This window comes from Canis lupus, chromosome 19 (genome assembly GCF_003254725.2).
Source record: "Canis lupus dingo isolate Sandy chromosome 19, ASM325472v2, whole genome shotgun sequence".
NCBI classification, from domain to species: domain Eukaryota; kingdom Metazoa; phylum Chordata; class Mammalia; order Carnivora; family Canidae; genus Canis; species Canis lupus.
This window is the reverse complement of record NC_064261.1, coordinates 31,389,623-31,414,997: the sequence shown is the minus strand read 5'-3', so window position 1 is coordinate 31,414,997 and position 25,375 is coordinate 31,389,623. Positions and strand designations below refer to the sequence as shown.

The following is a 25,375-nucleotide window of genomic DNA, read 5'->3' as shown; positions in this document are numbered from 1 at the left end:
TGCGGCCCCGCAGCGACACCGCGTGGCAGCAAGAAGAAACTGCAGCAGAGGTAGGGGCGGGACCCCAGCTTCCTCACCCGCAGGGAGCAGACCTGGACCTGCACCCCCGGTGAACTCCGGTGGGTCTTTTTTTTTTAAGTATTTTTTTAATTGGAGTTCAGTTTGCCAACATATAGCATAACACCCAGTGCTCATCCTATCAAGGGCCCCCCTCAGTACCTGCCACCCAGTCACCCCCACCCTCCGCCCACCTCCCTTTCCACCACCCCTACTCCGTTTCCCGGAGTTAGGAGTCTCTCATGTTCTGTCTCCCTCTCTGATATTTCCCACTCATTTTCTCTCCAGTGGGTCTTGAGCAATTAAAGCATAGGGGATCCTCCAGAAGGAGTCAGTGGGCTACTAGTTAATGAGGCAGGCAGGCGTTCTAGCAAGTGATCTGGAAGGATTTGGCCATGAGCACGGCTCTAACTGGCCCGGCTGCAGGAAGGTAGGAGGGATGATGGTGGGGGAGGCAGAGGCGCTGCGAGCGCCGTGAGGGAGAGGCTGGGAGAGGAGGAGAGCTTCAAGTCCCTCCAACAGGAGAACTCGGTCAGCGAGGAAGGAGCACTGGACAGGGAGTCCAGGATCTGGTCCTGGCCTTGCATCTGACCAGCACATTGCTCCAGGTCAACCATGTGTGGATTAATCTTGTGTGTTGCGAGCTCTAGGGACCCCCGACACAGACTTGGAACGGTGATGCTGGGAGGAAAAGACTGTTGGTAAGCCTGCAGGCTTGTGTGTGCAGGATGGAGGTTGTGGGAGGGCAAGAAGGGAAAAGAGAGGGAGAGAAAGGACAAAGGAAGATATTTAGGGGCGCCTGGGTGGCTCAGTCAGCTAAGCATCTGCCTTCAGCTCTGGTCGTGGTCTCCAGGTCCTGGGATCCAGCTGTGAGTCAGGGCTTCCTGCTCGGCAGGGAGTCTGCTCTCTCTCTCTCTCTCTCTCTCTCTCCTCTCTTTCTCTCCCCCATCCCTCCCCACTGCTCGTTCTCTCTCTCTTGCAAATAAATAAATAAAATCTTTTTTTTAAGAAAAGAAAGATATTTAAAATTAATTTCCAAGCCCAGACTTATAGATTGGTCTTGTTTATTCTCCCCATTTTACAGAGGAGAAAATCGAGGCTGAGAATGAATAACTTGCGCTCTCGGGCGGAGATTGACACCTGGCTAGACCATGCTTTCCCATGTCCCTCGCAGGTCGGTGTCACCACCCAACTGAGTTCTGGCAAAGGCAGTGTGGGCAGAAGCAGGATCATGTGCAGGCCTGGTGCTAATCAGGGACAGCTGGTGTGGACGTCAGGCAGGCAGGTAGTGTCTGTATGAAGGCTTTGAGATTTGGGACACCTGTGTCAGCAGCTGGCATTATCCAAGCCGTAAGTGGAGAAGGGGGACTCGAACCTGTCTCCTGGTCCCCTGCAGTTCCCGTCTGCTGGGCATCAATGGCTGAGCGGGAGAGTGTGCTCCTCAGATCTGGGGGGGGGGGGGTAGGGGTTATGTGCACATGTGTGTGCACCTGCATACTGGAGAATTACACGGTGAGGAATTTACACTCCTCTCCCACACTTCATGGTCTTGGTCCCCCACCCCCAGTCATCCTTTCCTTTTTTTAAAATTTTTTAATTTTTTTTATTTATTTATGATAGTCACGGAGAGAGAGAGAGGCAGAGACACAGGCAGAGGGAGAAGCAGGCTCCATGCACCGGGAGCCTGATGTGGGATTCGATCCCGGGTCTCCAGGATCGCGCCCTGGGCCAAAGGCAGGCACCAAACCGCTGCGCCACCCAGGGATCCCTCATCCTTTCCTTACCTGGCTTTGGGATGCTGGTGGGTTTCAGTGTTAGACCATCTTTTCTGGTTCATTCTCATTAAGGTCCTCGTTGGTCAGGGAAAAAGGACAGCAGGGCCAGGCCAGGCTTTAGGCTTTAAATGACCTCATGGAGGGCAGGGGCAAAGGCCATGAAACTACCTTGCTTCCAGCCAGCGTCACCCCCATCTCGAGGTTGGAGTCCCACCTTGACCATGGCTTCGAGGACAGAGCATTGGTTTTGAAGTTGGAGAAATCTGGGTTTGAATCTTAGTTTCTCCACCTTCTAGCTCTGAACCTTAGGCAAAGTGCTAAAGTTCTCGTAGTCTCTGTTATTTTTGCTCATTATTGGGTCAAGGGGAAGAGGCAAGGTCTCTGATGTACAGGGCAGTTGTGACAGTAAAATGAGCCCATGTTTATGAAAATGCCCAGCAAGGACTGGGGCTTTAGACCATGTCAGTCCCTGAATATTCCCTGTCGGAGACAGTCCCACCTCCCTGCCTCAAATTAAGAAAATCCTTGGGCAATCCGGGTGGCTCAGCGGTTTAGCGCCGCCTTCAGTCCAGGGCCTGATCCTGAAGACCTGGGATCGAGTCCCATGTCAGGCTCCCTGCATGGAGCCTGCTTCTCCTTCTGCTTATGTCTCTGCCTCTCTCTCTCTCTCTCTGTGTGTCTCTCATGAGTAAATAAACAAAATCTTAAAAAAAAAAAAAAAAAAACCTTGTAAACTGCAGTATTCCCCGGGGCAAGAGATCCCCAGGAGGCCAGGGGCTTTCAGGGAGGGCAAGTTTATCAGCAGGACCTAGTAGAATGGACAGATAGGAAGGAAGTGTTCTGGAAAGCTTGGTTGTGCCGGGGTGGGACCCAGACCCAGGGCCTGGAACAATCGGTCTGGTTGCTAAGGGGACAGAAGCATGGAAGGAAATGGGGGAGCCTATATGGGGGTACGGGACAGAGAGAAGCAAGCCCAGTCTCCTTTATCATGTCCTAGTAAAGGCCTCCTGGCCCCCTCCCTTAGGACCCTGCAATCGAGCCCACCCCATACCCCCAAGCAAGGCCTCCAATCCCCAGCAGGGACCACCTCCCACCATTCCATCCACCACTTGTCCCCAGAGGTTCCTGGGCCTCCAGGCCAGTGCGCGCCCCCACAAGAGGGCCACCTCCTGCCTCACAGCCAGCACCCCCTGCACTGAGTGGTTACCGTTTCTGCCAGTGAGCATCCGGAGGAATTGCGGGCACCCCACTTCCACAGTCTGTCCCAGAACGGAGGAGGGCCAGCAGCTCATGTTGTCCCACAGCCCCTCGCAACCTGCCAAGAGGAGCCGCAGCATTAGACAGGATGGAGCATGGGCCGAGGGCCTCCCCCACCACCTGTCACCGTCCCCAGCGCTCCGGGGCCTGCTTAGAGTTCCCATTAGGCAGTGACTCTCCGGGTCAGGAACCAAAGGCTGTCTGATGTGCCTTTGTATCTCTGGGGCCATCTACACAGTAAGCACTCACGCTGAAGGCACGAAGGAAGGAAAGAACACATATTATCTGATATCAGCCTTACAAGGGCAGGTCTGGATTTCTCTAGAACAGAAGAGCGAATACCTCTTGGTGGCAGCTTGCATTAGACTGGGGAGCGGGGGATCTCTAGCCTGGCTGCGTAGTTTCACCATCTAAGGAGCTTTAAAAACATACACCTTTAAAGCTTTACATCTAAGGAGCCTTAAAAACACCCAGGGATCCTGATTTAACCGGTCTGGGGAGGGGCCCAGGCATGACACTGCATTACCACAGGCTCCTGTGCCCTTCCCGGTGTGCATCCCTTGGAAAACAGGCTTGCATCTGCGCACTGACTCCTGAATTCCAGGATCTGGTCAGCCAGGTTCCAGCTGTGGACACTGCTCACCAGACCAGAGCAGAGACTGCCAGAGCTTGCGGGCTCCCAGTGACTCTGGCCTCCCCAGCTGCCCCTGGGACGGCGACACTGCGCTGGGAAGGCCCGTAACAGGTGATCCGCTGTGTCTACGTGAGTTATTCTAGCCTCTGGAGTCTGGAAGATGGGGCTGACCCATGTCCTTTCTCTTCTCCAGAAGTCTCCATATATGACTGCAGGATGCCTCATTTACAATGAGCCACATCTCTTGTATTCGAAGCAGTTGGGGCATTTTCCAGCTGTGGAAAAATTCAAGGGCCTCTTTCCTCACTTTGGGAGAAATGAATTCAGGGCTGGGCCTGGCCAGGTCAGCCAAGGCATGGGCCCACGGCTCCTGCCCAGGAGGTCAGACAACCCACGTCCAGTTGGCCAGACAGATGGAGAGGGTGCCAGGGCATCTGGCAGGATTCCTGACCTGGGTCATCAGGCTGGGCCCATGGGGACACTGCCCTGGTGCAGATGGCAGCAGAGGAGCGGCTGGTGGTGAGGTGGGAGCAGGCTCCCCTCCACATGAGTAGGGTCCCCCTGACAGCTGGCTCATATCAGCCCTGCAGGAGAAAAGCCTGGGGATGGGGCCAACCCAGATCAGCGCTGCACATGCATCAGACCCTGTGGAGCCCGTAGGGGTTGGGTAAGGTCACTGCCCCACAGCATGGGTGATGGAGATGAGGAGCCCAAGCTCCAAAAGGCAAAATGACATGAGCAAGAGGACAGAGCTAATCCTGGTGGAGCCGGAATCCCACCCTCCAGGCTGCTTGGTGGCAGCAGACCTGATGCTACTACCTCCACGGGGCATTGCTCGTGTCTTGAGCACTGTGATGTGCTATGATGCAGCCACACTCTCTCTCCCAGCCTCAACTCAGAGGGCGTTGGAACAGACCTAGTGTTCCCAGTATGAGGAGCACATCCCCAGTGGCATGCTCTTCTAGCTGGTACATGGCTAAATGCTTTCCATTTTAATAGGTTACTCGTTTTTTTTTTTTTAAGAGGATTTAATATGCATTAAAAAGTTATAGAACTAGCATGTCACAGCTGTGATTTTATACCTGTTATTATTTAGGATGAGGCTAAGTTAAAAAGTAAAAGTCTATTGAAGAAAAGGGAATCCTTGGGGCACCTGGGTGGCTCAGTCATTTGGGCATCTGACTCTTGTTTTTGGCTCAGGTCATGATCTCAGGGTCTGGAGATTGAGCCCGGCATCGGGCTCTAGGCTGAGCACAGGGTCTGCTTGAGATTCTCCGTCTCCCTCTGCCCCTCTCCCCACTCACATTCTCTCTCTCTTTCTCCAAAATAAGTAAATACATCTTTTTAAGAACGTAGGAGGAAAAAAAACATAAGAGGGACGCTCATACGCTGTTGGGGGAATGTAAACTGGTACAACCACCATGGAAAACAGTATGGAGGCGCCTCAAAAAATAAAAATAGTACTACCGCATGATCCAGCAATCACACTTCTGGGTATATCCCCCCAAAAGTGAAATCAGGACCTCAAAGAGATCTCTGCACTCCCGTGTCCACTGCAGCATTGTTCACAATAGCCAAGTTGTGGAAGCAGCCCACGTGTTCACCGAACCATGACTGGATAAGGAAGATTACAATGGCGCATTACTCAGCCTTAAAAACTAAAGAAATCCTCCCACTTGTGACTTGTGGTAAACAAGAATTCTGGTGTGAACAACATGCTTGGGAGAAAACAGAAAAGGAGCAAGACTTCCCTCAGACTGGGAAGAAAAGGAAGGCAAGTGATGAGTGGGACGTACAAGGTTCCAGAAAGAGGTGTGAGAGCCCTGCCGTCCAGCCAGCCCTGGAGAGGAGAGGCTGTAGGGACCGTCTAGACCAGCAGGACCACAGACAAGACTTGCAGAGCCCATGCCTCCCAGCGAAGCACAGAAATCTGTTGGCCACCGCTCTCAAGACCACTCTCTTGGCCACCAAGCTCAGGACCACGTGGGCTCCCCCAGATACCAGGGTGCCCTGTGGATCTCTGATACCCTGGGCAAGATGTGGGGAAGAGCCACAAAATCCCAAGGCTTAGGTTAGGTTTCTTCACCCCAGGAGAATGGAGTCAGAATTAAAGTTACAGAAAACTGAGAAAGTTCTCTTTTTGCCCACTGGAGTTGATGGACAGACATCGGTCTCCTTTGCACTTGTGAAGCCCCTGGCACTGGGCCAGCCGAGGCTCGGTGACATAGCCTCCTTCTGTCCTGCAGTCCTGCTGTCCTGCCTCACCCCCTGCCCCTGTAGAGAGGGGTGGCCCACGGGCAGGTCTGGCAACGGGGAGGGCCTGGATTACAGGTAAAGGTGATCCAAGAGAGGGCAGCACAGTGCCTGGGCATCTCTACATCCCCACCCAGCCCAGTGCCTGACAAACAGCCAGCCTTCTGCCAACTGCATGTCTGCCCTGCATCCACCCAGAGGGGAGCATCCATCTTCCAGGCCTTGATTTATTTATAAATGAGCTCAGATGGCCTGACGATAACCTGGGAGCATTTCCGGAGCCTTGTGTCAGGCGGCAGTGCCATGGGGCCAGGACCAAGCCAGGCCCCCGGGGATGTGCTGGGTGGGGGCAGTGGGTCCTCCGGCCCTCCAAGCCCCCCACACCACCCCTGCTGCTTGCTGGGCCAGCTAAGGGAGGTCACGAGGACCCAAGTTCCCCCTGGCCTCGCCCTTCGGGTCCTCCCCTAGCTTCTGCCTGCATCAGTGTTAACTCTCTCCTCCCACTAGAGCTGCCATAGCCATCTTCCAGGTGCCTCCTGACCCTGCTCACTGCCACCCACCCTGTGTCCTGCCACTGCCACCCGCCTGTTCCTCAGCTTCATCGCGTCTCTCTTTACCTTTCTCAGCTACCCCAGCCCCATCCCTAGGCCATCCACTGGGCAACTCGGTGAGGCCTCCTGGGCTTTGCTAATGAGCTGATCTACAGTATCCAGTATCTGGGTCAGGAAAGGTGTTGCCCTCTAGGTGATGGCTGGACCACACACAGGAGTGGTCAGGATGGGGTCAAGGGAACTAAAGTCCCAGGTGAAAAAGACATTTCAAAGCAGAGCATGGGAGGAACAGCTAAACAGCCTGGAGGTCGGGGGGCAGTTCTCTTTAAACTAGGAAGCATGGGGCACCTGGGTGGCTCAGTGGTTGAGGATCTTCCTTCGGCTCAGGGCATGATCCTGGGATCGAGTCCTGCAATCAGGCTCCCTGCAGGGAGCCTGCTTTCTCCCTTTGCCTATGTCTCTGCCTCTCTCTGTGTCTCTCATGAATAGATAACTAAAATCTTTTTTAAAAAACCCCAAAACCAGGAAGCACAAGCTGTTCCACAGAATACACTGCATTGGGAGTAGTGAGTTCCCCATCACTAAAAGTATTCAAGCAGGGCACGGAATTAGCAGACTGGGAAATACCTTAGATGTTGCATGGAGGCTTCGAGAGATACGAGGAAGGACGCTTCGAGCCTGAGGCTGAAGGCTGCTTTCCTTAAGGTGAGCTCCTGAGCACTGTGCGCTGAGCCCGTCCCCTCTCAGGCACTGGGCAAACTGTACATTGCCCTGCAGAATCCTCTCATCCACCCCAATAGCTCTTTCTCACCTGGCCTAAAGCTCTTTGTTTCATGCTGCCTCTCCCATGAATTAAAGATTAATTGGCATCAACAGTCTGTCTTTTTCTTTTTTTTTTTCTAACTTCTAAATCCCTTCTTGGGAGTGTGAGGGTATCAATCATTCACAGCTCAGGCAGGGTTGCAAACTACAAAATTCTCTGGATTTAGAGTCAAGACATGTGAGATAGAGTCCTATTTCAGCTCTGGGTGATCCTGAGTCTCTTGGGGCCTCTATTTTCCTCATCTGTGAATTGGGGTTAATCACAGTACTTACTATATAGGGTAAAAACTAAAAAAAAAAAAAAAAAAAAGAAAGAAGTCTGAAATGTTACACAAACATAAGTTACTTATTTCTGAAAAATGAGCCAAGATTTGTTGTGCCGAGCAAAGGAGAGGGGAAGTGAGCTGTGGGCAGGGTGGGCATGTCAGGCACTGGGGGGAGACAGTTGGCTTCTGGAACCCTTCAGGAGGAGAATCCAGAAAAGGAGCTGGGAATGTTGGCTAGAAAAAAACTGTTAAAAGCAGCATGTCTGAAATACTGGTGTAGACTACAGTGTGAATGAACCTCGAAAACATGCTTTGTAGAAGAAGGCAGACACAGGTCACATACTGTAGGATTCCGTTTAGAAATCCAACGTCAGGAGCACCCAGGGTGGCTCAGTGGTTGAGTGTCTGCCTTCAGCTCAGGTCGCAACCCCGGGTCCTGGGATCGAGTCCCACATCGGGCTCCCCATGGGGAGCCTGCTTCTCCCTCTGCCTGTGTCTCTGCTTCTCTCTCTGTGTCTCTCATGAATAAATAAATAAAATCGGTAAAAAAACAACAAAAAAAAGGAATTTAGGGTCAGCAAATCCGTTGAGACAGGAAGAAGATTTGTGGTTGCCAGGGGCAGGGGATGGGGGCAGTGAGCAGGGTTTGTTTACTGGAGATGGGGTTTTATTTTGGGGCAATGAAAATGTTTTGGAACTGGAGGGATGCTGGCTGCACGGCACTGTGTGCCCTGAATGCCGATCAACTGTTCACTCTATACTGGTTCAGTTTGGTTAAGTTATGTGAATTTCACCTCATTCACTCCTTCCCCTTTCCCCGCCCCCCAAAAAGAAGTCAGCCTGTCCCCTCCTGCTCATGTTCTTCAGGACAGGGCAACCAGCTAGCAGAGACAAGAAGAAAGAGGGAAGGAATGAATGGCAAGTCCCCACTTTGAAGGCAAGGACATGAAGTCCCAGAGAGGATTAGTGTCTTGCTCAAGGTCACACAGCCCCTACGTGACAGAGGAATGCACATGTCTTTGTGATTGCCAAGCGCACACCTTTCCTGCCACCATACCAACTCTCTGGAACATTCTTCCCCATGGAGTCAAAGCCCTTCCACCAGCCAGCTCCAAGGGGGTATCAGCTTCTGTAAACAGAGCAATAAATAGCCTGGTAGAGTGGTTCATGCAGCTATTAGGGTGACCCTGAAATGTTCCCACAAAATGCTGGGAAGGCCTTGGCCACCTAACCCGGAATAGCTGAAGAGTTAATTTTTTATTTGTGATAAGTGTGCCAGGCTCGGGGACAGCTCCGTGAGTGGCATTTCCTGTGACTCGTCTGGTGATCAAACATTAACCTCCTCCCCAGGGAGGACTGGACAGCTTAACCATTAACCCCACGCCCCCAACCGAGAGTCCGGCCAGCCCCTCCTGCCTCAGGCACCGAGAGGAGACGGATCCTTGCTGGGGACGGAGGGCCTGTGGGCCTGTGGCCTGGGTGGCCCGGGGACCGGGCAGTCTCGAGAGCAAGGCCTGGGCCAGCTTGCATGTTCTGCTCTGTCTTCCCAACCTCTCGGCAGAGCGAGCCTGAAGACTTTTCCAGCAGGCCAGGCGCTCGGACATCCTGCGCCTCCAGGGCTTTTAAACTAGGCTTTCCACGCCACGGATCCGCTTTCCCAAATGAAAATCGCAGAAGACCGACATGCCAAACAGATCCCACAGGGCCCTGTGTGTGTGTTGGAGGGTGGGGGGGGGGTCGAGGAGAGGAGCCTGGCCACCTTCTCACTCACCTGCCCTGGCCTCACCAAACATTCTTGAACACCACAAATCCAGCATAGTCCCTTTCTCATACGGAGAGAGTGGGTCCAGAAGGAGGGTATGCTCAGGGCCTTCCAAGGGAGTTAGAGGCAGAAGCTCTAATGAGCTTTCTCGGACCTGGAGGCACCATTAGGACCACGTGGGAGCCTTAAGGAGAAAGGATGAGCAGACTTGCTCCAGATCAGTCAACCCAGAACCCGGTGTGGGCACGTTCACAGCCACCCCAAGCATTGTGTGCGTGAGGTCGGCGTCCGTAGCATCTGGGTAGCAGTTCCAGATAGTGGAGCCTCCCCGGGCAGGGCTGAGCATGCAGGTGGACAGCAGGCCCAGGTGGAGCCTAGGCATCCACAGCAGAGGCCAGCCTGGTCTCTGTGGACCTAGCAGAGGGGCCATAAGAGAAGCCCCTTGCCACCATGAGACCCCTGCCTCTATATATGGCCAACGGTGTCGTGAGGTCCCCATGATATCCTCATTTTTAAATGGGCAAGTTGGAGAGATCTGGCCCAAGATCACGGAGAGGAAGCAACAGCACTGAGACTCTGGCTGGCTCTGTCTGTCCTGCGGCCTGGTGTGCACCCCTGGTGCTCAGCTCACAACCCCCCACGGTTACAGGAGCACATGTGCCCTCATGGTGCGGGAGCCAACAGGAGCACTGGGGCATCCAGAAGGCCAAGCAGGGGGCCCAGCCAACGATGTGGGTCACTTGGAGGCTGAATGGGGCTAGCAGAGCAGCTCGATGCTTGTTATGGGCATTCCCTGAGGACAAAGGGCTTGTGTCTCTGCTCCTGGGTCAGGCTCTCTGCATCCCTCCATGGGTGGCATGGGCCACACTCCCCACCTTAGCTAGTTTGTGACAGGTCAGGCCTGCAGGGGCCTTGGCTCGTGGATGGCTCTGCTTCATCTCCCACTGTCCACTCAGGGCCAGCTCTTTTGTTTTCTCCTCTCTCCTTGCTCTCAGTCAGTATCTGTACTCACTCATTCACTTGGTAAGTCAGTCAACAAACACACAATGAGTACTTGGTCTGTGCAAGCCCTGTGCCATGCATCAGGGAAGGGGAGGAAAGTTAACACAGTCTAGCAAATACATCTCTGTAGTGCAGTGCCGAGGTGCCAGGAGGGAGACAAGCAGGCTCCCTGTAGGGGTCAGGGTGGCCACCTAACCAGCGGAGCTGTGGGCATTCAGGAAATTGTTTTGGGAAGTGTCTAAAAAGTAGGGTAGTTGGCAGAGTGAGGAAGAGGGAATGGTGCTGTAGCAGAGGGATCAGCATGTGCAAAGGCCTGGAGGCCCAGAGAAACTGACACAATCGTAAAACTGTAAGCAATTTGGTTGAGCCATGGGGAAATGTTTGGGATGGAGGCATGGACGAGAGCCCAGTCAGGAGCTGGACCTCATCCTGGACCCACTGAAGAGCAATGGAACATTCCAAACACATCAGGCACTAATTCTCAAGATAAGTGCCCCTTACTTCTCAGTAGGAGCTGAAGTTCACTGTCTCTTGCCCAGAGGCCTGGTATTTTAGGCCTTTCTCCTAGGGCTAATGAAAAGCCCATGCCCTGTCATTGGAATTGTAGGCATTCGTGTTGGGGACATGCAGGCAGAGGTCAGCTGCCAACACTGCAGCACCCAAGGCTGGCTGAGTTGGTGGCTCATTTTCTGCCCTTCCAGACACAGTTTCTAGGGTAGCAGGAGGGGCTCCGGGAAATCAAGAGGCTCAGGCTCAATGGTGCCCCCCAGTGAGTACTGTAAGACCACGGTCTGCCTCCGGCAAGTGGCTTTCACAGCTGGCAGAGGAAGGAAAGGCTGGGCTGGGGGTGAAGGTCATCCTGTCCCTGTCCCTGATGCAGAGGATGGGCAAATCGCTGAAAGCACATAGCAACGTCCAGGCTGCCCACCACATCCTGATCTTCCTCCTGCCTCTGGCTGCTCCTGACAATGCCTGCTGGGCAGCTTGAGGCTGGCTCCTGGGCACTCTTCCCCCCTCACACCCTCACCTCCTTCAGCCTCAACCCCTTTGTCACCTGTACAGAGGGGCTCCCCAGCCTGACCCCTCCTCTGCATGGCTGACACCTCCTGATCTGTGTCGCTCCTCCCTCTGCACACCCGGTCTTCCTCTGCCCTATCTTCCTGTTGCTCAAGTGGAACACCTGGGAGCCATCCTGGACGTGCCCTCTCCCACCTCGCCCCTGAGTCGAATCTCCACCACGTCTTGCCTGCATTGGCATTGAACCTGCTTACTTGTGTCCGCTCCTCTCCACCTCCACCTACCCTCAGGAGCAGACCTTTCTCGTGTGGCCTTGCTCTTTCCCCTTTCTGCACACACCAACCTCATTTTCAAATGCCAGCCCCTGAATCCCATTATCTGAAGGCTTTCTCCAGCCGCTGGAACCCACGTCCAGCTCCCTCCCTGTTCTGAATGCCAAAAAAAAAAAAAAAAAGTGAATGAAAAGAATGCCACATTTAGGGGCTCCTTCCTTTCCCTCAGCTCCCCATACTGGGCGTTCCTGGGATAGCTGCCAAATTAGCTACTTGCGTTTGAACCCTCTTCCCGGCACCTGCTTCCCAGGAACCCTGCTAGTCCAGAGGACCATTATCCATTGCCCAGACCACTAGCTTTCCAGGGGGGGTCTGGGAACCTCCTCTTGTCCTTCTCCAATGCACCTTCCATGCTGCAGCAAAGGTGATCTTTGCATAAACAGAGGATCTCATAGCTCCCCTCTGAAGACTCTTCAGGGCTTTCCAGTGCTCATAAGATCAGGCTAAAAATCCTCTATGTGGCCAGTGTGCTCCTGTGCATGGCCATGGCCCTGCTGCCTCTCGAGCCCATTTTGTGACAAGCTCGCTCTCCTCCCTAGGCTGCGTTCTGGCCACCTCGCCTTCCTCCCACCACAGGTGTGCTCTCCACTGTTCCCCCAGCCCTGATTGCTCTTTCTCCTTTTTGCATAGGAAAGTTTACTCATCCCTAGTCTGGGCTCAAACATGGCTTCCTCAGGGAGCTTTCCCAGGGTTTGCAGACCAGGTCAGAGTCCCTCACTTCATACTTACACAGAGCCGAACATCACACTCTACTCATCTTGTTTCCGTTTTACAATAATTTGTGATATTTGAGTAATGTCTCCCTCATCAGCTAGTCATAACGGCTGTAGCAGAGACTGTCTACCTTGCTCACTGACAGAGCGTGATTGTGTTCAAGGTGGCCGCAGGCACAGCTAAAAATCAATCTCCAGCCTCATCTGCAGCCAGAGGTAGCCATGCAGTCCAGTTCTGGCAGATGAGGTATATAAGCAGAAGTCACTTAGAGAACTTCAGGACTTCCCAGTACATCTCACCCTTTCTACTGGTGATTCTATTCTTCCTGCCAGAGACAGGTACTCTCCCCCTCCTGCCTGGAGGTATGGCAGCCTTTTTATGACCATGAGGCAAACAGCACAAAAAGTCCAGTTCTGGACTTCCTATAATGTGCTAAAAAAGCCAACTCCTACTTGATGAAACTAGGCTACCAAACTTCTACTACATGTGGAAAAATAGATCCCTCGGTGATTAGAGAGGAATCTGTGTTCCTTTTTCTCATCACTGTATACTTTGTTCTCACCATTCCCATCTCATAACAGTAAGTGCTATATTTTGTAAATGAATGCTTGTAATTTCACACCACTCCATAAAAAAAATTGGGAATTGAGGCCCAGAGACACTAAGTAACTTGTCCAAGGTCACACAGCCTGTCTAACTTATTAACTTATTTTTATTTTATCTTTTTAGAGAGAGAGAGTGAGCAGGGAGAGGGGCACAAGGAGAGGGAGAGAATCTTAAACAGTTTCCACGCTGAGCACGGAGCTGATGCAGGGCTTTATCTCATGATCTTGAGATCATGACCTGAGCTGAAATCAAGAGTCAGATGTTTAACCAACTGAGCCACCCAGGTGCCCCCAGACTGTCTAATTTAAAAGTCTGGGTCTCTCTCCTCCACTCTCATCCTCTTCCTCTTCCTTTTTAAAAATTGAGGTAAAATTCACAAAACAGAGATAGAGGCTGCCTCCTCTTCTAGCTCACAGCACATTCCACCATCATTGCCACCAGTAGTCAGGCACCATGTGAAGTGGGAAAGTTAGAGAGAGGAGGAGGAGGTGGAGGCGGAGGAGACGAGAGGAGCGAAAAAGCAGTGTGCACCAGGCAGAGCTGCTGGAGTGCCAGCTGAGATCCAGGGAGTATCTATGCTGCATGGTGCTGGAGCAGGGGAAGGAGCCCCCGACCCAGCCGTGGTACACAGTGAGAAACTGGATAACCAACAGATCAAGAATTTCAAGAACAAAGGCCATGACTTGGAGGGAAGACTGTTGCAAAAGGATATGTATGCATGGCCTATACACCAGCAAACTGCATAGCCTAGATGAAATGGGTAAGTTCCTAGAAACACACAATCTACTGAGACAAACAAACAGAAAGTCTGAGCAGACCTCTAATTAGTAAAGACATCGAGTCAATAATAATAATAAAAAAAACTTTTATTTCCCAACAAAGAAAAGCCCAGAGGGCCCTGTTGGTGAATCCTGCCAAACCTTTAAAGAGGAATCAACATTAAAAAAAAAATAAATAAATAAAATAAAAAAGAATTAACACTGGCCCTCCTCAAATGCTTCTAAAAAAGGGGAAAAGGGGGTAAATCATTCTACGAGGTCAGTATTATCCTGCTACGAAAGCCAGACAAAGACAGAAAGCCAGACAAGAAAACTACAGACTAATATCCCCGATGAACATTATTGCAAAAAATTTTAAACAAAATACCAGGAAACTTAATTGAAGAGGATAATCCATTAATAGGACTATGTACCATGACCAAGTGGGATCTATCCCTGTAACACAGGAATGGCTCAACATATGAAAATCGGTCAATGTAATATACCACGTTCACAGAGTAAAGAACAAAAACCACATGATTATCTCAGTTGATGTAGAAAAAGCATACAACAAGGTTCAGCACCCTTTCATGATAAAAACGCTTAACAAACTAGGAAGACAAGGAAACTACCTCAACATAATAAAAGCCATATGTGAAAAGCCCACAGTGAATATCATACTCACTGGTAAAAGACTGAAAGCTTTTCCTGTAAGATCAAGAACAAGACAAGGATGCCTGCTATCACCAGGTGTATTCAGAGTAGTACTGGAAGTCCTTGCCATAGCAATTAGGCAAGAAAAGGAAATAAGAGGCATCTGAATTGGAAAGGAAGGAGTAAATTATCTCTGTTCACAGACAACATAATGTTATATGTAGAAAATCCTCAATATTCCACAAAAAAAACTATTGAACTAATACATGGACTCAGCAAAGTTGCAGGATAGATATAAAATTAACACACAAAAATCAGTTGTATTCCTGTACACTAATGAGGAACAACCTGGAAAGGAAATTAGGAAATGAAGCAATCTACAATAGCATAAAAAAATAAAACACTTAGGAATACCCAACCAACAAGGTTAAAGACTTGCATGCTGAAAATGACAAAATATTGCTAAAAGAAATTAAAGACACAACTAAATGGAAAGACATCCTGTGTTCACGGATCAGATCACTTGATATTGTTAAGATGTTGATACTATCCAACACAATCTATAGATTCAATGCAATCCCTATCAAAATCCCAATGGCATTACTTGCAGATATAGAAAAATCCATCCTAAAATTCATATGGAATCTCAAGGGACCTGAAAATAGCCAAATCAACCTTGAAAGAACAAAGTTGGAAGTCTCACACTTTCTGATTTCAAAACTTACTACAAAGCTACAGTAATCAAAACAGCATGGCACTGGCAGAAAGACAGCTGTGCAGACCAATAGTATAGACTAGCGAACCCAAAAATAAACCTTCACGTATATAGTCAAATGATTTTTGAGAAGAGTGCCAAAACCATTCAATGGGAAGACATTTCTCAATGAAAGCTGTTGGAGAAACTGGATATCCACATGAAAAAGAATGAAGTTGGACACCATATACAAAAATTAACTCAAAATGGACCAAGAACCTAAATATAAGAGCTAATACTATAAAAATCTTAAGATAAAACATACAGGAAGAGCTTTGTGAGATTCAATTTAGCAATGATTTATTAGATATGACTTCAAAAGCACAGACAACAAAAGTAAAAAATAGATGCATTGAACTATATCAAACTTAAAAACTTCTGTTCTTCAAAGGACACAACCAACAGAATGAAAAGGCAACCTACACAATAGGCAAGATTATTTACAAATCATAGAGTTGATAACAGGTTAAGACCCAAAATACATAAAGAACTCCTATGATACAACAGCAAAAAAACAAACAACCCTATTTTTAAATGGGCAAAGGACTTGAATAGACACTTCTCCAAAGAAGACATACAAATAACCAGCAAACACATGAAAAGATGCTCAACATCATTCATCATCATGAAAATGCAGATCAAAACAATGATACATCACCTCATACCCATTAGAATAACTACTATAAAAAATAAAGTAGCAAATATTGGTGAAGATATGGAGAAATTGGAATTCATATGCACTGCTGGTGAGAATGTGAAATATTACAGCTACTATGAAAAAAAAACAGTATGCCAGATCCTGAAAAAATTAAAAATAGAATTACTATATAATCCCACAATTTCACTTCCAGTTATATATCTGAAAGAATTGAAAGCAGAAACTTGAAGAGATACTTGCACACTCATGTTCATGGCAGCATTATTCACAACAGATAAGAGGTGACAATAACTCAAGTGTCCTTTCACGAATGAATGGATAAACAAAATGTGAAAGTTCTGCTCTATGCCACAACATTGATGAATTTTGAGGACATTATGCTAAGCCAATCACAAAAAGACAAACGCTGTATGATTCCACTTACATGCGGTATCTAGAATTGTCAAATTAAAAAAAAATTTTTTTAATAGAATTGTCAAATTCATAGAAACAGAAAGTAGAATGGTGGTTGCCAGGCGATGGGTTAAGGGAAAAAAAGGGAGCTGTTGGGTGTTTGTTTTTCAGGAGGTTCCACAACCCTGAGATCAAGAGTTGTACGTTTAACCAACTGAGCCACCCAGGCACCCCAAGGAAGTTGTTTTAATGATACAGAGTTTCAGTTTCTCAAGATGAAGAGTGTTGGAGACCAAGTGCCCAACAAGGTGAATGTACTTAACACTACTGCACTGTACATTGAGAATGGCTAAGATGGTAAATTTTATGTTATGCAATTTTTCTTAAAATTAAAATTTTTTAAATTTATAAATGATTAAGATAGTACATTTTATGTTACATGCATTTTAACAAATTAAATTGAAAAAAAAAAAAAACCCTGACAACAGCAAATGCTGGTGAAGACTGTGGAGCAACAAGAACTCTCATTCACTGCTTGTGGAATGCAAAATTACACGCCCACTTTGGATGACCGTTTGGTAGCTTCTCACAAAACTGAACATACTTTTACCATGTATATGATCCAGCAATCAAGCTCTTTGGTATTTTACCCAAATGAGTTGAAAACCTATGTCCACACATAGCAGCTTTATTTATAATTATCGAAATGTGGAAGCAACTAAGATGTCCTTCAGTAGGTGAATGGGTAAACTGTGGTGAATCCAGACAATGGGATATTATTTTGCTCTATGAAGAATGTGCTATCAAGCTATCAAGGAGAAAACCTTAAATACATATCAATGTGAAGGAAGCCAATCTGAAAAGACTACATATTGTATGATTTTACCCATATGAGGTTCCAGAAAAGGCAAAACTATGGAGACAGTAACATCGGTGGTTGCCAAGGATTAGGGAAAAGAGAGAGGGATGAATAGGTAGAGGACAGAGGATTTTTAGGGCACAGAAACTGCTCTGTACGATACTATAATGGTGAACACATGTCCTTATACATTTGTCAAAACCCAGAGAGTGTATACCAAGAGTGAACCCTAATATGAACTCTGGACTTTGAGTAGTAATGTTGTATCAATGCAGGTTCATCGATTATAACAAGTGAATCGCTCTGTTATAGGATGTTCATGGGGGAGGAGATTATGCTTGGGTGGGGAGCAGAGAGTATATAGGAACCCAGCACTTTCTGCTCAATTTTGCAGTAAATTGCTGTAAAAAAAAGAGTCTATTTAAAAGTTCATATAACATACACTTAACCATTATCCATTCTAAAGTGTACAATTCAGTGGAATTTAGTAGTTACAGCATCATGCATTCATCGCCTCTATCTGGAGCTAAGATATTCTCACCAGCACCAAAAGGGAACCGCTAAGCAGTTACTCCCCATCCCCCCTCCCCTAGCCCCTGCAGTTACCGATCTAATTTCTGTCTGTATGGAGTTGCCAGATCTGGACATTTTATATACATGGAATCATACAACACATGGCCTTTTGTAACTGGCTTTCTTCACTTACCATGTTTTCAAGACTCATCTATGTTGTAGCGTGTACCAGTATTTCATTTCTTTTTAAGACTGAATAATGTTCTATTGTGTGTATAGACCAATTTCCTTACCCATGCATCAGATGATGGACACTTGGGCTGTTTCTGCCTCTTGCTACTGAGACTAGTGAATATGTGTGTACAAGTTTTTGTTTGAATACCTGTAATGGATTCTTTTCTTAATGCTACATGCCTCCTAATCCTTAAATGAGAGGAAGTTAAAAAAGTAGAATAGAAATAAAATTAACATTTAAATGTCAAATTAATGGTATTTTAAAATGAATAATAGTAATACTTAAAATAATGACATTTAAGAATCACCAGTATTTATTTTGTTTTTTTCTTTAGTATTATTTATTTATTTATTTATTTATTTATTTATTTATTTATTTACTTGAGAGAGAGAGAGCCCGCGCATGGACAAGGGGAGGGGCAGAGAGAGAAGCAGACTCTCCTCTGAGCAGGGAACTCTAGATGGGGCTTGATCCCAGGCCCCTGGGTTCATGACCTGAGGTGAAGGAAATGCTTAACTAACTGGTCCACCCAGGTGCCCTGAGAATCATAGTATTGAACATACTTTATCTTATTTATCACTATAGTCCCAAAGTAGGCATTATCATCTCCATTATGTAGATCAAGAAACTGAGGCTCAGAGAACTTGTTCATGGTTACGCAGCCAGTGAGTGTAAGCCAACATTGGACCCCTGGTTCTTCTGACCCCTTGCTGCCTTTCTGGCTACCTCACTCATTAAACTGGCAGAGGAGGTGAGAGAATGGATAAGAGGTACACTGCCTTGACTAGTCATTCTCACCAAACTCTTGCCTTGGTGAAGTCATCATGCACAAGTTGGTGGTTTGAAAACACAGACTTGTATCCAGAAGCCCAGAGAAACAGTGAGTGGTGATGATCTGACTTCTTGAGTGTGTGTCAACTGCTCACTGGGATCACTCCAGACCCTCCCCACCCCCACCCTTGATTATCTGAATGAATACAGCTAGTCCAGCACCTTACATCTTCAACTGGCCCAGCCCGCCTTACCCCAGTGGGACTGGACACAATCCACATCCATGAGTGGACTAAAGTGGGCCACATACCTGGGGCTGGTTGCTCCATGCCCAGGTCTCCTGGTTTCTCTTTGGAGAGTTCCTGGAGGCACTGGTCCCGTTCTTCCCGCAGCACCTGCAGCACATCACACAGTCTGGGGAGGGCACCCACCTGCAAGTCCAAAACCCAGAATGCTCATGTTGGCCACTAACTCCAGTGTATCACAAAAAGACTTTCTGTGAGCAAGAGTGGGACTAGACAGTGGGATTCAAAATAAGGAGGGGAAAATCCATGCCACCAAGGAGCTCCTCACAGAGAGGTGGAGGCAGCCACTCCTGAGAGAGAATTCAGGACACAGCTGGGACAGCCAGGACACTCAATCTGTAGCTTGTCCACTGCAAATCATGCTCTTAAGTTTACCAAGACTCCTGAGCCCAGTGAGTTACTTGCTTTCTGGACATCTCACCATTATTAGTCAGTAGGACTTCATTTATTCCAACAGTGTTTATTTCCCAGGTTTGGCAAGCTTAGTTTTGGTTCAAAGGTCTTTGAAACCTATACTTAACTATCTCCCAGTTCCCCAGAAGACAGCACATGTTCACCCCATGCAAAGAGCAACTGAGGAAAGAGCTAGACAGGAAGAATTAGCATATAGTCCTGACTTCCTAGCTCTTCCTAGAGTAGATTTCCAGAGCACGGCTCCCTTCTTTTATTTGTGCCTGACACTTGATAAATATGTGAGTAAATGAGTGAACGAATGAGTAAATGAATGAACAACTGAAAAGATAAATGAATTGGATTTCTTCTTTACCTTTTACAGAGTAATGAATTTTAATATTCGAGACTTTTCACATATAATACCTTGTTTAATCCCAAAATAACCCTGTAAAAGACACAGAAAAGGAAACTGATGCCCATAGTGGTTTGGGCATGAGACCAAGGTCTGACACCCAGGATTCCTGATTTCAGAGACCAGCCTTCCAAGAGGTCAAGGGCTAGGTTTCATATCCTCTTGTCAATCCTGCACTACTGTGTTGTAGATGAAAATGTCAACATAATGGAGAGGGGGAGAAGTCCCTAGGGACAAAGCCATGCTCCAAAATGGCCCAAATAAACAAAAGCTCTGGGCCAGAGAAGGGCAGCTAAGGTAGTACAGTATTCAAATGATTGCAAACCAAACATAAATTATCTGGTTATCTCTTATTTTGGATCCTCCACATCTTATGACCCTTCGCTATTACAGTCAGAAAGTATCTATCCACAGGGTGCCTGGGTCGCTCAGTCAGTTAAACATCCAACTCTAAATTTCAGCTCAGGTCATGATCTCAGGGTTGTGAGATCAAGCCCTTTGTAGGGTTCCATGCGGTAAGCATGGAGTTTGCATGAGATTCTCTCTCTCTCCCTCTGCCCCTACCCCCACCCTCAATCTCTCTCGCTCTCTCTCTCTTTCAAAATAAAAAGGAATATATTAGCTGTCAGCAACTGCTCTTCTCCAACTACTCCCCAATACCAAGCAACTGGGCCCATGATCCCCATGAAACACACACATCACATCCCCTGGCCCAGAGCCTGTGATCAGCCACAACAGAGCTGCTGCAGGAATGCCTGTGCCAGTCCAGCATTAAAATCATACTATGGTTGGGCAGCCTCAGTGGCCCAGCGGTTTAGTCTCGCCTTCAGCCCAGGGCATGATCCTGAAATCCCGGGATCAAGTCCCACATCAGGCTCCCTGCATGGAGCCTGCTTCTCCCTCTGCCTGTGTCTCTGCCTGTGTCTCTGCCTCTCTCTCTCTCTCTCTCTCTCTATCTCTCTCTCTCTCTCTGTGTCTCATAAATAAATAAATAAAATCTTTTTTAAAAAAATCACGCTATGGTCATTCTTTCCCCATTCATCTCCCCTGAATTTCCATCTCATACCTGACAATATAGCAAAACGACTTCATCACATTGCTTGTGATGACTCTTATATTTAGATTCTCATATTAAACAAGTTTCTCTAAGAATGTAGTCATTGTTGGGAGAACAGGCATGCAACCTCACATACTTATGCCTTTATCCTCTCATGGGATTCCCTCCCAGTCCTTGCTGAAGTCCATCAACACCAGCACCCTCTAGCTTTTCAGCAGAGCCAGTAGAAGAGCTTGAGTGGAAAAATCCACCTGCAGGTTGGCAAGCTGCCTTTAGTTCACCAAAGATCTCAAGTAGACACACATTCTGTTCAGTGCTACCTTGAGACTAACATCACTCTTAAAAGGTGAGAAACTGCTGGAGGTAGTGCAAACAGGTACAATCTTTTAAGTGATGTCATCATGCATTAAATGTCACAAAAATGTTCATACCTTTTGGCCAACTGACTTTACTTCTAGTAATCTATGTGTAAAAAGCTTTTTATGGAAGGATTCTGTTGCAGCTTTACGTCTTATAGCAACAAAGAGATGGACTTCAGGAAGATATAGTACACAAAGCTTTTCCCTATTACTCCTGTTAAGTACAACAAGAAATCCTGGACACTATTTACAAAGCAAGGTTAGGAAGATTCTGGAAGGTGGAGAGAAGGCAAAGTAGCTGAAGACCTCATGACCCAAGGAAGCCGTAATGTCTCTGAAGTTTCTTTTCACTTCCTAGATCCTATTACCAGAGCTGAAGAAGTCAGCAGTAAGGAAATGTAGCCATATGCAACAAAAATAGCCCCAATAAAAGCCTGCTCTCTCTAGCCAAGGATCAGGAAAGAGGAAGTCTAGCAAGGCAGAAAATGTATAGACAACAACTGCCCTACTCCAGCCAAATACCACAGAAAAAACTGTGGTCAGCTGGGGAACTAGGACTTCTGCCTTCCCCAGGCTGTGACATATGGCCTCAGCATCCCTGCCAGGGTGGTGACAGAGATGGCCAAGTAGCGAGCTGGTGCCTTCTCCCTGCTATGTGCTAACAGAGGTCCCCCCAGCCTATGATGTCTTTGGAGACGGGACTTCCATCCCAATCCAGAAGTAATGAGGTGCTCCTCCATCTCCCCACTGGGATGGTGTCATAGGTACTTAAGAAAAAGAGTTAACCTAGAATCCTATACTCAGGAGAAGATATCTCTGGAAATGAAAGGGAAATCAGGACACTCTCAGATAAGAAAGACTGAAGGAACTCGTTGCCAGCCTCCTACCCTAAAAGAATGGCTAAAAAAAGGTTCTCTAAACATGGAGGGGGCCTAATGGACACTCACAACTTTCATCAGCACCAGTGATGATGAGATCTCACCCACTGCAATGTTATAAGACCAGATAGGGAGCTGATACTCCCACCTTCCACTCATCAGTAAGGGGAGAAACTCTCTCCTTTTCTATTGTCAAAAAAGGCAGAGTGGGGAAGCTGGACTTCTACTTGGACCTGGCAGAAATGAGGCAGCACCCATCCCCTTCTCCCATCAGGAAAAGCCAACTAAGAGAGATTTAAGTAAGATGCAGTCTTACAGCAATACAGAATGTCTCACTTTCAATAAAAGATCACTCATCATGTTAAGAACCAGGAAGACATCAAACTGAATGAGACAAGATGATTAATTGATGCCTACACTGAGGTGGAGAGATCTAGACCTATTTGACAAAGACCTTTATTTAAAGCAGCCATCATAAAAATGCTTCAATGAGCAATTATAAGTACACTCAAAACAAATGTAGGGATATAAACCTCGGCAATAAGCGAAAGTCTCAGCAAAGAAATAGAAGATACAAAGAAATCAAATGTAAATGCTAGAACTGAAAAAGACAATAACTGAAGGAAAAAGCTCAGTGGAAGGGTTCAACAGGAGAATGGTGGTGGCATGGGGAGGGACAGAAGAAAGAGTCACTGAGCCAGAAAACAGGACAGTAGAAATGACTCTATCTGTACAACACAGAGAAAAAATAAACTGAAAATAAAATTGAACAGACTTTGGGACATGTGGCTGGCTCAGCTGGTAGAGCATGTGACTCTTGCTTTCAGGGTTGTGAGTTCAAGCCCCTCGTTGGAGCTTAAAATATTTTTTTCATTAAAAAAATTAAAAGTAGGGAGGCCTGGGTGGCTCAGCGGTTGAGTGCCTGCCTTTGGCCCAGGGCATGATCCTGGAGTCCCAAGGATCCAAAAAATGAGCAGACTTTCAGGGTCACATGTGACAATAGAAGCACAATCCATAAAAGGAAAACTAGGTGAACTGGACTTCAGAAAAATTTTTTAAAGTTTTGCTTTATGAAAAACCATATTAAGTGGATGAAAAGACAAGTTGCAGAAAGAAAGAGAAAATATTTGCAGTCACATATTCAAGAAACGTCTGGTATCTAGAATTTATAAAGAACATTCAAAACTCACCAGTAAACAAACAAAAAATTTAGTTAGAACCATAGGTAAAATATATGAAAAGACATTTCACAGAAGATATGCAGATGGCAAATAAGCATGTGAAATGGTTCTCAAAATCATTAGCTATTAAGTGAATGCAAATTGAAACCCCAATGTGTTTTCACTATACTCCCATCATAATAGTTAAAATTAAAAAGAATAGTAACAACAGGTGTTGGCGAGGTTGTGTAGAAACTAGAATACTCATACATCGCGGCTGGGAATGTAATTTGATATAGCCACTCTGGAAAATAGATTGGCAGTGTTTTTACAAAAGCTAAATACACAACTATTATATGATCCAGCAATTGCACTCCTAGGCCTTTATCCCACAGAAGTGAAAACTTCTATTTATGCAAAAACCTGTACGTGAATATTTATAGCAGCTTTATTCATAACAGCCCTAGACTCAAACAATCCAGGTGTCTTCCAATGGGTGGATGATTAAATAGACTATGATGCATCCATACTATAAAACTCCATTCAGCAATAAAAAGGAACAAACTATTGATACATATGCCAACCTAGATGAATCTCCAGAGAAGTATGCTGAATGAAAAAAAGTCAATCCCAAAAGGTTACATATTATATGATTCTATCCATATAGCTCTTGAAATGACAAAATTACAGAAATAGAGAGCAGATTAGTGGTTGTCAGGAATTAAGGAAGGGTTAGGAGTGGGAGGGAAGTGGTTGTGACTGTAACAGGGCACTGTGATTCTTGGGGTGGTAGAAAAGTTCTGTATCTTCACTGTGTCAATGTCAATGCTGGAATTGTAATACTGTACTACCTATAGTTTTGCAAGATTTTATCACTGGGAGAAGCTGGCAAAAGGCTATGGGCTTTTTGTATTATTTCATACAGTCTACGATGATCTCAAAATAAAGTTTAAATATTAAAAAGAGACAATTTAAACATCTAAGGGAACACTCAGCTAACATTCAACATAATATATAATACTATAATCTTGAAATTAGGGGCTCCTGGGTGGCTCAACTGGTTAGACATCTGTCTTCGGTTCAGGTCATGATCTCAGAGTCCTAGATTAAGCCCCATGTCGGGTTCCCTGCTCAGCAGGCAGTCTGCTTCTCCCTCTGCCCCTCACCCTGTTCATGCTCTCTCTCTCTCAAATAAATAATGAAATATATTTTTTAAAATCTTGAAATTACATTCAACATGATAGTTTCAGCCATTACCTGTGATAATTCAGAAGACTATTCAGCAGTACAGATTGTTAATGGTAACACCATGATATTAAATGAGAAGAGCATGACACAAAGTTGTATACACTGTATGATTGTAAGGATGTAGAATGTACCATATTTTCAGAAGAAAATCTGGAAGAGAATACATGGCAGTATTATGAAAATTATATGAAACTTTAAAAATATTATGTAAATACATAGAGGAAGGTAGATACTTCATTCCATGTCTCTGTTCCCATTCCTATCTGCAGTTATAACCTCTCTGGCAGAGATTACTCTTTGTTTCTATAATTATTCTTCCCTTCCTCTACTACAATCAGAATTTAACTGGGCATATATGGTTGCCCATCTGGAGACTAGAATTTTCCATCTCCCTGCAACTAACGTGTGTCCGCGTGACTTGGTTCTAGCAATGGATTAGAGCAAAACACACATGTGCAAGTGGTATCTTACTGCCCTTAAAAGGAAAGAAACACGCTTCTCTCTTTCATGTGTGGATATAGTGATGTGCCATATTCAATTATGGGGATGAGGGCAACATTTCAGGCTTGATTATGCTGCCAGATTCAGAGGACAAAATCTATCCTGGACTGTACTTGCCAGCTTCCACATTCTGTAGTATCCTTTGGGTATTAATATAGACAATGTAACTCATAACAGACTTAGGAGTTTTACTGCCAAGGACAGGGAAAGAGGAATTATCATAATTAGAATTATTGGTCTCAATTTCCTATAGGAGTTTATACAAATGACTTCATGGTGGGTGGAGTATATTTTCTCACTGGGCTTGGCCATGTGACTGATCACCGGGCTATTAGGTAGATCCGATATGAAAAGAAGCTTGAAATATGTTTGCACAGCTGTGCTTGCTCTCTTGCATTTTTGCCACCTGGGGTATCCTG

General features: G+C 46.7%; 1 protein-coding gene across 4 annotated transcripts in view; it reads right to left on the bottom strand.

Annotated features, from left to right (window-relative positions):
- The window catches only part of SCTR (secretin receptor), a 71,330-nt gene that overhangs the window by 31,999 nt on the left and 13,956 nt on the right, over positions 1-25,375 (bottom strand). For 2 of the 4 annotated variants that reach the window (XM_025429396.3, XM_025429400.3), the window contains exons 2-3: positions 18,954-19,074; positions 3,040-3,147 (exon numbers count right to left, since the gene is read on the bottom strand). In XM_025429396.3, coding sequence (XP_025285181.1) covers positions 3,040-3,147; positions 18,954-19,074 — 229 coding nt within the window. Of the gene's footprint in view, positions 1-3,039; positions 3,148-7,154; positions 7,346-9,386; positions 9,491-18,953; positions 19,075-25,375 lie in introns of those variants that run through there. The other 2 variants (XM_025429401.3, XM_025429402.3) reach the window with 2 other exon arrangements.